The sequence below is a fragment of the Mauremys mutica genome, chromosome 22 (assembly GCF_020497125.1).
Source record: "Mauremys mutica isolate MM-2020 ecotype Southern chromosome 22, ASM2049712v1, whole genome shotgun sequence".
Lineage (NCBI taxonomy): Eukaryota > Metazoa > Chordata > Testudines > Geoemydidae > Mauremys > Mauremys mutica.
Window position 1 is genome coordinate 7,071,195 of NC_059093.1, and position 13,731 is coordinate 7,084,925.

The window sequence follows — 13,731 nt, forward strand, 5'->3', positions numbered from 1 at the left end:
ATGCGAATAAGGACATGTAATTTACCTCTTCACATAACACAAGAATCAGGGGTCACCCTATGAAATTAATAGGCAGCCGGGTTAAAACAAACAGAAGGCAGTACTTCACATAGTGCACAGTCAGCCTGTGGAACTCATTGCCAGGGGATGTGTGATGGGCATAAGTACAACTGGGTTCAAAAAAGAAATAGGTACGTTCATGGAAGATAGGTTCATCAGTGGCTAGTAGCCAAGATGGTCAGGGATGCAACCCCGTGCTCTGGGTGTCCCTAAGCCTCTGACTGCCAGAAGCTGGGAGTGCACGACAGGGGATGGATCACTGGATAATTGCCCTGTTCTGGTCACTGCAGCTGAAGCATCTGGCCTAGGGTGACCAGACAGCAAGTGTGAAAAATCAGGACGGAGGTGAGGGGTAATAGGAGCCAAAGATCCCAAAATTGGGTCTGTCCCTATAAAGTCAGGACATCTGGTCACCCTACTCTGGCCCCAGCCATTGTCTAGGGACCGGATCCTGATCTAGCTGCACCACTGGCTGAGCCAGTATCGCAGGGGGCGCCCGACACCAGCCATGGGACGTGAGCCCAGACTCTGCCTGGGGGTGGCAGCGCTACCCGAGGTCACTGGAACAGAGCCCTGCCCAGCCACCCCTCTGCCCAGGGTAGGACACTGTCCCTTTAAATCCTCAGCCCAGAGCGTGGTTTTAGCCCCACCCACCCCTCCGGAGCCAGAATTAGCCAATCAAAGGAGCCTCGGGACCCATAGGCCACGCCCTTACGTCGGAACGTAAACAACACCCCCCCCGGAGTCCTTCAAACAGCCCAATCAGAGCGCGAGGAGGGCGGATCTCGCCTCCCATTGGCCGGCGTCCAGCCCCGCCCACTCAAGATGGTGGCGCCCATTCGAGCCGAGGAAGGCTTGGGACGTGGATAAGGCTAACCCCCCCCCGCGGGGGGAGGGGGAAGCGAGCCGGGACCCCCCCGTGGGAGAGCGGGGTGAGGAGCTGCTCCCCCCCGCCGCGGAGGGATGGAATCGCCCAGCCGGCACCCCCGCGCCCTCCCCGCAAGGGGGTGACCCCGCCCCCCCGGGGGGGCGCTTAAAGGAATCGCCGCTGACAGGAAGGGGGTGCGGGGAGGCAGGAACCCCCAAACCCAGAGGTTCCCCCACTCTTACCGCAGGGGACCCCCAGATTAGAGACAGAGCCCCTCCCCCTGAGAAACAGACCCCTGCGACCCAGAGACACCCCCCCCATATTTGGCAGCCAGGCTCCCCCACCCCCCCCACAGCCAGAGGACCCCCCAATCCTGAGGGATTTTAAACCCCTACCCCTGCTGGGACCCCTGTCTGAGAGTCCTCCCCCCAAGTCTGGTAGCAAGGGAACCCCCGCTCCCCTCCACCAGGACCTTGAAACACTAAAGTGATCCCCACCCCACCTCACCTCCCCAGGCACATTTAGCCACCAGAGGATCCTCTTCTCCCCCAGCTGCATGGTAGGGCCCTCCCCATCCCCCCGCTTTTCCAATCAAAGCCTGACCCTTCTCTTCTTCTCCAACCCATCTGCTCTAGTTCACGCCGGGACCCCCCTCGTCAGGGCGCGAGCCATGGATCTAGTGTTCCTGGTCATCAACGGCGTAGGGATGGCCCTGGATTTCCTGGGCCTCCTGCTCAACGTGAACTTCTTCCTGGTCTCCACCTTGGTCTCAGTGCTGGTCTGGCTCATCACGTTTATCTACAACCTTCCCAATGCACTGGTGGCTAGTGTGATCCACTGCTGGAATGGGACTTTGTTCTCCTTGGTGTACCTGGTGGAGGCACTTTGCTGCCTGGCCCTGAGCTCTGTCCAAACTGTCACCGGCCTGTTCCGAGGCTTCTGCTCCAGCCTGGAGAGTCTGAAAGTGATTGGGAACCTGTTCTCGCACCTTGTCCTGAGAAGCAAGGAACTTGTGCACCGAGGGCTCTGGAATGTGGTTGGCTCTGGCCAGTCGCTCCTGAGGCAGGTATGCGAAGTGTTTACCATTGTCATGAGCCTCCTCGCCTACTTTGTTAACAGCATCATCAACATCTGCCTGATCGGCACCCAGAATCTGGTGCTGGTCCTGTGGGACTCCATCATCAGCCCTTTCCTAAGAGTCACAGACCTTCTCGCTGCCTTCCTTACTCACATGTCTAGCAGTGCCATTGCCATGTCCATTCTTGTGTGGTCACCCTGCCAGCTGGCATTTGAACTCCTAGAGTCCATGAGCAAGCTCCTGGTTAATGTCTTCCTCCTGAATCTTTATGGCTTAGTGTTGCTGGCCCTAATTGTCACAGTCTGCACCTTAGTCCTCAACCCTGAGCTGACAAGGACGCTGGCAAACCATGTGTTGGGATACCTGAATACCTTGCCTTCCTACCACCGCCTGCGGAGGGACATCTGGCGCCTCTATCAGATTGTGCTCTTGTCGCTGGGGATGGTCGTGAGCTCCCACGCTTGGCGCAGGGTAGCAGGCTGGAGTCTCCAAATGGCCAACTGGAATGGAGGAGGCAGAGCAACAAACCAACAGGTCAATCAAGCACCACAAGGTGCAGAGCCCATCCAAGGCAGGCAAGGGGCAGCTGCAGCCATTCATAGGCCAGTTGCTCCTGGAGGAGCTCATCAGGGAAGACCAGGGCTGCCTGGAGCCAATCAGCAGGGTGCAGCCGGTGCCCGTCAGGTGCAGCAGCTGGCAGCCAGAGGACATGGGGACCAACATGGCACGAACGTTGAGCAAGGATCAAATGCGCAACCAGCCTCTGGTCGAAACGCCACAGCAGGGCAGTGCCTCCAGCCTCCAGGCGAAGGACCAAGCACATCACGAGCCAAAGCTCTGAGGAAAGAGCAGCTGAATGCTTCGGAGGAGGACAGCGAGGATGTCGCTCTGGAGAACGACCCGTGGATGCTCCTGAAAGAACAAGAAGAACGTAAAAAATGTGTCATCTGCCAGGACCAAACCAAGACAGTCTTGCTCCTGCCCTGCAGGCACTTGTGCCTCTGCCAACAATGCACCGAAATCTTACTGCAGCAGGCCATCTACCAGCGCAACTGCCCTCTCTGCCGGCAGATGATACTGCAGACTCTGGACGTGTACCTGTGAGCTCGGAGTGTCGCTTAATCTACATTCCACCGGGCTTACCCGTAGTGCCAGCCAGCACAGGAGAATCCTGGGACCCCAGCTTCACGGTGGTTTACTTTCTGTGCCAGGTACCAAGCAGCAGCTCAGCACTTCCTATGCCACCTGGAGTTTTCCAATGAACCGACAATGGCATCAAAACAGAGAGAATGTTAGAAGCTTCGTTTCACTAATACTATGGTGTAACTCGCTTGTCGCTGCCGCTGGAAAGCACAGTAGCCGGTCTCAATAATGGACTGGAAGGTTTTGGCAGTTGAAACTTCTGTATTTCAAGGACTTTTGCCCGGAATGCAGACTCTTCCTCCGTTGGCTCATCATACAGAGTATCCAAAGCAGAGCTTGAAAAAGGATCCAGACACTTCCTAGCCAAAGTCTTCTATGAAAGATGGAGGCTGCGCCCTGGTAAGAAACTCAGCTGGTAGGAAAGGGCAAACTCTGGGATTCCAACCCTGCTATTAGGAGCAAGGGAGGGCTCTTGTGGCAGGCTTGGCTAGTGACTGCCTGAAAATCTTGGCATTGCTCCTCTTCTCTCAGCTGGGGAGAGGGAGAGGGAGCTCTTCTTATGCCCACTTACCCTCCTGCTTTCTTGTAGGGAGGCAGGAAGGGAGTTGAGTGGCTGAGAGCCTGCAGCAGCAGAGTGAAATTGACAAGGTCTTGGTCAGTTTCACAGCAAACCACAGTGCTGTCTTGTCAGTTTCACAGTGGTGCCCCAGGCTTACAGGCCCAGATTCTCAAAGATGTTTAGGCTTCAAATGCTTATCAATTTCAGTGGGAGTTGGGCACTGAAATACTGTTGAGGATCTCGGCTACAGCCCCTAACGAGTGGGCAAGTGCATCTTTCAATCCTGAGCCGAAAGACTGGCTAGTGATCTCCACAGCAAGAGGCCTATTTGGCTTTTGGTTGCAGAAGCACACCCTGTGCAATCTTTAATCATTCCTTCGGAAACCGTCACAGTGTTTTGGACCCTGGTGCCATCTGGGGTCTTTATTTTTCCTTTTTCCCCTTCAAAAGCTGGTAATGCAGGGAGAAAATTACTAGGCTGTGGGATTTTCCAAGCTCATTTTCCCCATTTCTCTCAGGGACCCGCCTCCTCGAGAGATGCAAGTTAGAATGCAAATGTTGCTACTGGGGAGAACACAAACTCTTCCCAGTTTAACTTACAGTAGAGTTAAGTCAGCACTTCCTTGGATACACTAGCATGGAATTAGCACAGATCACCTATGCAAGATAGCACATTCCAGACTCTTTGCACAGCTTTTTTTTGGGAGGGGTTTGAGTGTTTTTTGTTTTTTTTTCCTTTTGAAGATTGTTTCTTCTCATGAATGTAGTGCTGTCTTAACAGCCATGGAGACTGAAGGCCTCCATTTGTCCACAGAACAGGTCCAGCTTGGACAGCAGCAATGTGAGCATCTCACTGCACCTCCCTCTGCACTCGGAGGGTCCCCTTTAGAAGGGACTTGATTCTCTGTGGCCTACTCAACCCATGGCCTTTACTGAGACTGCTCTAGAGCCAACCCGTTGTGACAGCTTTCACTGTCTCCCAGTCTGGGTTGGAATTGAAGGAGAGGACTCCGAGGGGGAAAAGCTCCAAATCCCAATGCTGGATCTCTGAGACATGCAGGTTCTGGGGAGCAAGTGCTTTTCGATGTGCGATGAAGCTGTGATTGCACATATAGGGGTTGTAATTTAGAGTGGGATTCTATAGCGTTGTGATTTACCGATGGCCTGAAATGTGAACCGTATGCTGAGCTCTCCTTTGCTTTTCACCATCCCCCTGCAGTGAAACTTAACAGTAGTGTCTGGACTGGGAGGCCTGGAGGGCCTGTCAACATTTTGCCAGTAAGCGTAATTCCAAGAGATCAGTGAGCCGACAATTAGATATTTAAACTAAAACCTTCTCGTGTTCCCGGATGCTTGAGATGGGTTATAAGAGTGCCAGAATCAATTTAAGCGTCAGTGCTTAAACTGGAAAGAGCCCCTGGACCACAAGACAAGAGTCTGAGGGATGTTTTTGTTCTCTCTCAAGCTAATAAATAATTGATGGTTGGTCTGACCCCAAATGAAGCCCTGAATTAAGGCCAGAGAGCACTTGGGGAGGATCAAATGAGTTAGTTTACACTGCAGAATTCTGTGTCATAACGAGATGCAGGGTAGTCGGTGTGAATGTAACTGAATAGTTACAAGCACTTCATGGGACGGTGTTACAGCCTCACGGTGAAATGCTGGTTGTATTGATGGCAATGGGAAAATTGACTTCTGTAGGTGCAGGATTTACCCCGGTCTCTCTAAGGCGTTAGCATATGGGGCGGCCCCTGCATGGGGACCAGAACCAACCAGTTCTACCAAGGGCAGGGCACAGCACGCCACACAACAGCCTGTAGGAGACCATCTCTCTCTGTGTGCTTGACGGTCTCGGGGAGGCTGATCCAGGCGTTGGCGGAGAGTTGCCATGTTTCGGGCGGGAGCGTCACCTGGCAGACAAGCGTGAAGGGTGAGATGCAGAACCTGCGAGGTTAAGCTTCTAACCTCAAACGCTGCAAGGGAGCAGTGCTGCTAGTGGGCCACTGAGACATAAAGTGACACAGCTTTCAGGTTCTGATCGATTCAAAAAAGAATCATAGACCAGCATTTGAATGGCTGCTGCGTGATGCCACTGGCAAGGGGATGAAAAATATCCTTCTCCGCCCCTTCTGAGCACCTTACACTTGAAATCTTGCAAAAGCAAGATGTCACCGAATCAAGTTCTGCCCTCGCTTGTAACCCATGCAGCCAGAGGTCCAATCCAACCCACAGCCAGGCTTGCGGTCCTTGTGTTTACAATCTTTTACTTTGCTATTTTAAAAGAAAGGTTTCCCTCTCCCCCCGCTGCAGTTTGTTTCAAATGTTGCTTTCCTCTCCATCTGGCCAGTCCCTTTCACCTTCCGCTTCGCCTGCATTGGCAAACACTTCTGGGGGATGTTGAAATCCGAAGGGAGAATTGTTTATTTTCTGTGAATTCCCCTGGAAACGGTCTGATTGATTTGTAGAGTTTGTACAACCCCCGCCCCCCATCACCACAAGAGTGTCTCGAATGGTGGCTGCGGGGCTGGGCCAAAGCTCTCTCCCAGTGGTACATGTGTTCTGTCTCTTCAGAAAGTGCTCCAGTGCCTTAGTGCTGACTGGCTGGGTGGGGGAGACCATACCAAATAAAAAGAAGGGGGGAGTAGCTGCATTGCTAAAAGCCCAAGTTTATTTTATTCATGCCACAAGTTGCACAGGCGCAATCTAATACAGTAGCACGGGTCAGCTGGTGTAAATGGGCAGAGAGCTACGCCCATTTCAGCCTGAGGAGGATCTGGCCGAGGAGACTTCTTAGGCTCTTGGGGAGGTGCAGCGTCCGTAACTGTACGTAACGCTTTCCACCTGCTCCAGCACATCCGAGGCTATTCCGCTTCTTCCTAACCGTCCGCCTGGGACGCTGGAGTCAGCCAGAGGCCTGCACAGCGAACCCGCCCCCCCTTTGTAAAGTTAGCCAGACCCTCCCGATTTGTGCCTTTGTAAAAAGCTGGCTCCCTCACTGCTGCTCTCTGGCTGCCCTGCTTCAGGGGGTTATTTTGAGCGATTGCTTTTCTAATGCAGTCCCCTGAGGGCGAGATTTTCGTATCAGGCTTTCTGGGGGACTTCTCTTCCCAGAGCTCACTGCTGCTTCCCTTCCTACCCAACCTTTTTTGATGTTTTAAAAGTCAGTCTCTTTGCCTTTTTAGGGGCTGTTTTTTGCTCTCCAGAAAAGCTGTGTGTTTTAAGGTTAACTCTTTGCACTACGAACCTGACTCTGCACATTAAAGTCTCCTTTGCAAAAACCAAACTGCCCACGGCCCCGTTCTTAGGAGTGCGCCGACTGGGGGAGGGCCACCTCCCCACAGGGATACTGGGGTTGAATGTAATTTCTGCTCATCTCTGGCCCACTGGAAACAGGGGAAAGCCCTGCAGCCAGAGATCCCAGGCTTTAATCAGCAGGGAACCTGCAACGTTAGCAGGAGAGTTCTGAGCAGAACCGACAAGGATGAAGAACAGGTGGGAGTAGGCAGAGAGGTGGCTGGGAGGAGAGTGTGCTGGTCCTGCACACAGCCAGGGAGGGTGAGGAGGGGACACTTCAGGCTGATCTGGGGATGGTGTGTCAGGGATGTGCTTGGGTGTAACACACAGTTAACGTTCAACTGGGGAAGCTTTGGCCACTAGCATGCACAAATGCAGCCACTGCTGTCGTTTGCATTAGTGCCCCCCTGCGCCATCCTTCCTCCCCCCTCCCTCCCGCTTCCCGGTTGTGTGAAACAAAAGGAGCAGGTAATACAAACCGGCCGAGTTCTCGGTCAATATCCCTGCCCTCCAGCCTCTTTCAGAGCTGGCTTCCCTCACTCACTGCTATCTGTTGTTTCTATATATGTTCTTGCAAACAGAGATCAGGCCTTGGGCAGCGGGGAGAACCCAGCAAACAGGAAGGCTTCAGCATTTACAAGTCAGCTGGGTTTTGAGTTATGCTGTATGGAAGGGAACAAAAAATAATCTGAAATTAATTAATTTTTTTCCCAGCAGGAAAAAGCTTTCCCCTCACCCTTTTATACTACTAATAATTAATAATATAATAAAATTGTGGCTAGATTTTGCTCTAGTTTTCCAAAGCGAATTCTCCCTTTGAACTTAGCCCAGCATGGAAAAGTTCAACCCCCACAGAAGGCTTTGCAGAAATTTCTGAGCATGTGGAGACATGTGGCTCGGCACAGACGCCACCTTATCTGGTAGTCTGGGGGGCCTTGGGCAAGTTGCTTCCCTTCTCAGTGACTCAGCTTCTCTAGCTGTGAAATGGGGATGATGATCCAGACCTACCCTCCAAGGGTGGATGGGAGGCTAATTTATTCATGTCTGCAAAATGTGACACTCCAGGGTATGTCTAGAAGTGGCGAGAGAGAGAAGACCCAGAAAGGAGGCTGTTTCACTTATGTGTCTAGGTAACATTTCCTTGTAACAATATGGAAGCCACAACTATCCGGCTTCCTATCAATTATGCTTTGAGGTCTGTGAAAGTGCAGTGGCTGTTGGATGTGTTATCCTTCATGTCCTGTCCTGGGTTGTTGGGCGGATATGCACGGGTGAGCACCCGCTGCTTTTCAACCCAGAGGTGGCTGCATTTCACTAGTGGGTGGACTATTCTTGCATACAGTTTGGAGCCATGAAGTTCTGGCTTCCAGTTCCCTGATCTAAACACTTGACAACCCCAGTCCCAGAGTCAGCAACATAAGCCGGGAGCCCTAAAGCTCAACCTCGCCGGCTCTAGCCAATAGAAAACACCCCGCCCAAAGCCAGGACTAGAACCAAGGAGTCCTGGCTCTCAGTGCCCGCTCTAGCCACTCCAAAGGTCTGCGTTCCTTTGGGAGATGGCTGTCTCTAATGCCGCCTCAGCTGGCTGCAGCCCTTGTGTGGGCGAACTCCCACCCCCACCTCTCGGCACTTACGCAGCACTTCCTAACTCTGAATATTAGCTAACTCCTCCCCCACCCTCTTCGCTGGGGAAACTGAGGCATTTTCCAGGGTGCCCACCGTTAGTCCAACACACCTAATTTCCAGAGATGCTCAGTGCCTGCAGCACCTAATGAATTCAGGTAGAACTGCAAGGTGTGGGGGTGCTCTGCACTTTTGCAAATTAGGCACCCTAAAATAGAGACCCCCACATTTAGAGGCCACTGATGAAACCCTGAGCCTAAAGGGCCTGCCCAAGGCTACAAGGCTAATCCACAGCAGAGCAGGGATTAGAGCGGCTTTGTGGAGGATCTGGTTATCTGTGCAGATGCTACTAGTACCAACCTCCTGAGCCAGCCTAAGGCTTATCAGAAGGAAACAGCCCGTGCTGGAACCTGGTGGTGCTCCCCCACCCCGCCCTTGCAGCTGCAGCTGGCCTAGCAGAGGGAAGTTATTTTTTGGCTAATATTCCTGTAGCCCATTAAAACTCGTTATTACACGCAGCAGAGAGCTGGGTTCGGAAGGCCGGCTCTTCCACTGGGAGCCATCAGGCCTGTGGTTCCCTGGCTGTTACAGCAGGAAATTAACAGAAAAATGCAACTGTACATTCCTCGCCGGCCTGCTCCCAGCGAGTCCAGGCAGATCGCAGGGTTATTGATACCTGCACTCAGCGTTTGCCTTTAATAACTCACCCATTAAGTGGCAGCTCCTGGACTCGCTGTTCAAGATGTACCTTCCAGCCGGCTTTGTGTTAGCACAGGGCTAGTGAAATATTCATGGGCCGAGAGCTGGAACGCAGACCAGCCGGGGGGTGGGGAAATGACCCTGCACTGTGATCCCTCAGCACAAACAACTGTCCTGGTCTGAGCAAATCCCAGCCAGCTCGCCTGTGCCCCTTTGGGACAGTGAGACCTAGGCTAGCCTGGGAGATTTGTCCCTGTTCTAGCCACCATTGCAAACCCCAGCATGGGGCAGGCAAAGCTGCTGTAGACTGCGATTTGCAGTGGTGCAGCTTAGCCTGGTTCCAATCACGCCTGAGTCTCCCTGATGCAAATCCGGACTTTGTCTGTCTGCACTGACTGTTTCCCTGCTGGAGCTGTACAAGAGCCTGGAATCTCCTGCCTGGAGAAGGCCTTGGTGTGGTGGCACGTGGGCGAGATCTGTTTACACCCTCAGGTCAGATTGCTGTCCTACTCCAGACAGGGCATGGGTTAGCGGTTTAAGCAGCAGGCTTCACCGCCCCCACCCTGGAACAACAGAGCTGGGTCCTTTGTCCAGTGGAGAGGGAGGAATCGAATTCCAGGTAGTCTTGGGGAGCATTTGGGTGGAACCCTTAAAAATCGAGGCTCTGTGCAGGCGTTCACCAGCACGTGGCATTTATGGTAGGAGTTGGGGGCCTTCGCTAAAATCCACCCCCCCGCACTGTTTTGACGTGCACTGGCCACGGTGCAACTCCCCAGAGGCGGTTGCATTTCAGCAGGACGTTGATCCCTGCATGCATAGCTTGAAGATGAATGGGGCAGATTTGCAGGCAAGATACCATTAATCCCTCCCAGCCTCTGGCACACTCCTGCACCTGGAGGTGGATCCAGAGCAGCCTGGAGACTCTTCTCATCCTCTGGCCTGGCAGCTTCAGCCCCGCTAGGCTGTGGGGTCTCAAGCAGCCAGTGCTGGCTCCGTGGCTCAGCGGGAAGATGAAGCAGAAGGACGTGGCACATGTGGAAGTTTGAGGCTGGGGAGCTGGACGCCTCAGATGAGCCCAGATGAGGTGGCGTTGAGGTACTAACCAGGGGACTGGGTTGCTCCTTGGGATCAGGCTTGGGTCGTTGGCCCATCCCTGGCCCCAGTGAGGGCCCCATGCACGGACTGAGTTTGTCTGGTGTCAATCCAGCTTCTGGCTTGCACGTCCCAGAACCGCCAACTGCTGGCACCAACGGTCTCAGAAGGGCCAAGGAGTGACTGGGCTGGTCATGCAGCCTCTTCCACCGGGGCTGTGGTCACGGGTCCCAAGGGAGGGGATAGTAATTACAGGCAAACTCCGCCTGGATGAGCCGCAGCTCCTCTGGCTCCCATTCCCTGGGCAGTAGCCCCTCTCTCTAGCAGCTGCTGCCTTGTGTGGGCAAGATGCCATGGGGTTTAATCATGGGCCCAGCTTTAATGAGATGGTGATTTCCATGCTCCAGAGACAGCGGCAGTGTGGGGAGGACAGACAGATCCTCCTGCTGCCTTTCTCGCAAGGCAGGTTGTCTTGTGCCCAGCAGGGAGGCTGGCTAATGATGCTATGGGCAGCAGATGACAAATGGCAGCTGGACCACCGGGGACCTTTGCAGTCGTGGGCTTGGGGCATAGGGAATGAGGCGGAGCAGGAATGTAGGCGTGTGCGTGGAAGCTCTTGGATGGCACCGTCTGGCTTCCTGGACAAGGCTCCTTCAGCTATTGATGGGTCAGAACAGTGAGCCCAGGTCCAGCCTCCTTCAGCTCAGGATGTGGGAATCCAGATCTTACATCTGGGTCTGGCAAATGGCCTCATTGCTGCAAATAGCAAAACGAAACCCTTAGATGCAAACTCGGGGGTGTCCAGAATCCAGCTCCAGCGCCTGCAGCTAAGGCCCCTGTCTGCTTGGGGCTGTGAAGGGAGCTGCTGCTTTTCCACAGCGAGGGGACCCAGGGCGGCTGCAAGTTGCCTGTTTTGAGGAGAGCTCTGAGCAGCTGAACTCTAGGACAGGGGTCTCAGGCAGATGTCAAGGGGTCACGGCCACCCTCCCCTCCCCATATTGCTACGGGGAAGGGGGATTTCCAGTGAGAGGGGACGGAGGTTTGGGGGGTCCCAGCATGGAAAAGGTTGAGTACCACTGCTCCAGGGGCTTCCTCACCCTTCCTGTTTGCCCCCCCTCCCCCCCTCCCCAGGAAGCGAGGTTCCCTCCCCCTACATCATCCTATGCAGCCCCCGCAGCCCAACACAGCGGCTGAGCTCAGCTGCAAAAGAGGCTTGTCCATCTCCAAGAACAAGCAGCTCCTGCCACCGATCCGTGGATCCATTTAGCCCCCAGGCGGCTCCGCTTACGGAAACAGTCGTAAGTCCACTGCTGTCCTCAGGCTCCTGCCAGAGCATTCGGATACCCGGGGTTCTGGCTAACCAGCCCCAGCCTAGCTTCTAGGGGACCTGGGGCTCTGCAGTGAGCACCCAGCAGCCTCCTAACACTCTGCAACCATCCCCCACCTCAGCACCCACTGCTGCGCTGCAGCCACAGGGCCGGTGGGAGAGAGGTGTGAAGAGCCATGCTGGGGCACCTCTGTGGGCAGCACCCGTTGCCTGTCACATCTGCTACATACTCACTTTTCTGTAGCACCCACCACCCTAGGCTCTCAAAGCACTGTGCATTAACCCAGCGAGTCCCAGAGTGCCCCTTCCCTCCTCCTGCAGAGCATTATCCCCATTTTACACATGGGGAAACTGAGGCAGAGAGCGGTTACGGCCAAGGTTGCATGGTGAGTCAGTGGAAGAACTGGGAATAGATCCCAGGAGTCCTGAATCCTAATCTCCAGCTCTAACCACTAGACCCCACTCTCTGCCAGAGCCAGGCCTCCCAGTGTCCACTCCACCCACACTAACTACTAGACAGCCCTCAATGACTTATGTCAGACACATCCACTGGGAGGAGTCCATGGCCCTTGGGAGCACTGACGGCTCTGCGTTAGGGAGGGTACCCTTATTCTGGGGGACCAGGAGCACCTTAAATGAACATGACACTCAGAGGGGGTGAGCCCAAGGCTGTGAGGAGCTGTGAAGTCTCATAGGCCCTAGACTCTTGGGTCTCTGGTTAGAGATCTCCCCAGCTGGTGCGTGGCCCCCTCCCATGAGGGCAGTTGGGGCTGGAGAGCTAGCCCTGGGGTCCAGCCTGGATTTTCAAGCATGGTCACTGATTTTGGGTGCCCACCAAGACAGCCTAGAGCTGCTGGGCTCCCTTCTGTCCGCGGGCGCTGCAGGGCCCGGCACTCGCTGAAGATCAGGCCCAGGGCATCTCAGCCGGGGCCGCCATCCGGAGGCAGCGGCCACTTTGGCAGGCGCCTGCCGCACATGGGGACTAACTAGCCAGGGCAGCTCCAGGCGCGGCCTCTCCCAGGGGACCCCAGGGGTGCTCCATGCTGGGGTGGGATCACCCGCTAGTAGGACTGGTGCCCGCTGAGGGGAATATTGAGCTAGAATCCCTTCAGCCATGTCTCTGGGCCCCGCCTTCGGGCTGCAATCCCTAGCTCCCGAGCTTCCACAGCTTCCCAGCCCCTCGCACAGGCCTTGATTGGAAGGAACCCCTCTGCTCGTTCGTGCCAGCCTCAGGCCAGAGCTGGAGGACACGCACCTCTGGGGAGAGAGGGGAGGGCCGTCTCCCTGGCCTGCTCAGCCCCTGGCCCCCTCCTGACCCATGCCCAGTAGGCACCTGTGGTTCTGCGGCTGCTAGGAACTGGACGGAGACCTGGCCAGCTCATTCCACAGGGGAGACTTGGAGGAGAACGGCTCCCAGCCAGGCCTGGCCTCTGGCTCATTTCACACCAGCAGCCAGACGGAGCGGCTCCAGGCCCTTTTGCGGGGAGCAGCCGCTGAAGCCAGACTTGCTCTCACTAATGCAGTGAGCCCTTGGTCCTGCTCCCAGGGCCCCATTGCTGAGGCCTCCGCAGCAGCAGAGCTGCTCTGGTCCTGCATTCCCTTTCTGGGGGCTTTGGTCAGGGGCAGCCCAGGGGTCCAGTGTGGGACCCCCAAGACCTGCCACGCAGCCCACCAGCCTCTACCCACAGGTGTCGGCTGCAGGGACTCTAACAAGCAGCAATTTCTAGGTCTCAGGACAGACACGAGCCAAATGGGACCCTGAGTGACGCCCATTGCTGGAAGATCCTATGCAGCCCACGGGCCTGTGATGGGGTATCCACTCCACACACGGTCTGGCCACGTGGGCCAGTTACCAGCCCAGGCTGCACCAAGGAGCAGAGCAGGGATTAATTAGGGATGAAGCTCAGCTGGACAGGAACAGGAGGGGCCTGTATAAAGCCCAGGCTCTTGCCTGCCCCAGGGGGCTGTAGCCTCTCAAGGTGAGGGAA

At 55.1% G+C, this 13,731-nt stretch overlaps 1 protein-coding gene across 2 annotated transcripts; it reads left to right on the forward strand.

Annotated features, from left to right (window-relative positions):
- Positions 1-849: 849 nt before the first annotated feature.
- RNF26 (ring finger protein 26) lies at positions 850-6,991 on the forward strand. Of its 2 annotated transcripts, none has more exons than XM_044997209.1 (2): positions 850-992; positions 1,550-6,991. In XM_044997209.1, the coding sequence occupies exon 2, from the start codon at positions 1,599-1,601 to the stop codon at positions 3,108-3,110; it is 1,512 nt and encodes a 503-aa protein (XP_044853144.1). In that variant the 5' UTR covers positions 850-992; positions 1,550-1,598; the 3' UTR covers positions 3,111-6,991. The 2 variants fall into 2 exon arrangements, with proteins under 2 accessions (XP_044853144.1, XP_044853145.1); XM_044997210.1 differs by lacking the exon at positions 850-992 and adding an exon at positions 1,067-1,487.
- Positions 6,992-13,731: the final 6,740 nt, after the last annotated feature.

Bases quoted from the DNA above. Each gene is read 5' to 3' on its own strand.
- RNF26 (XM_044997209.1), top strand. From the start codon at position 1,599: ATGGATCTAGTGTTCCTGGTCATCAACGGCGTAGGGATGGCCCTGGAT.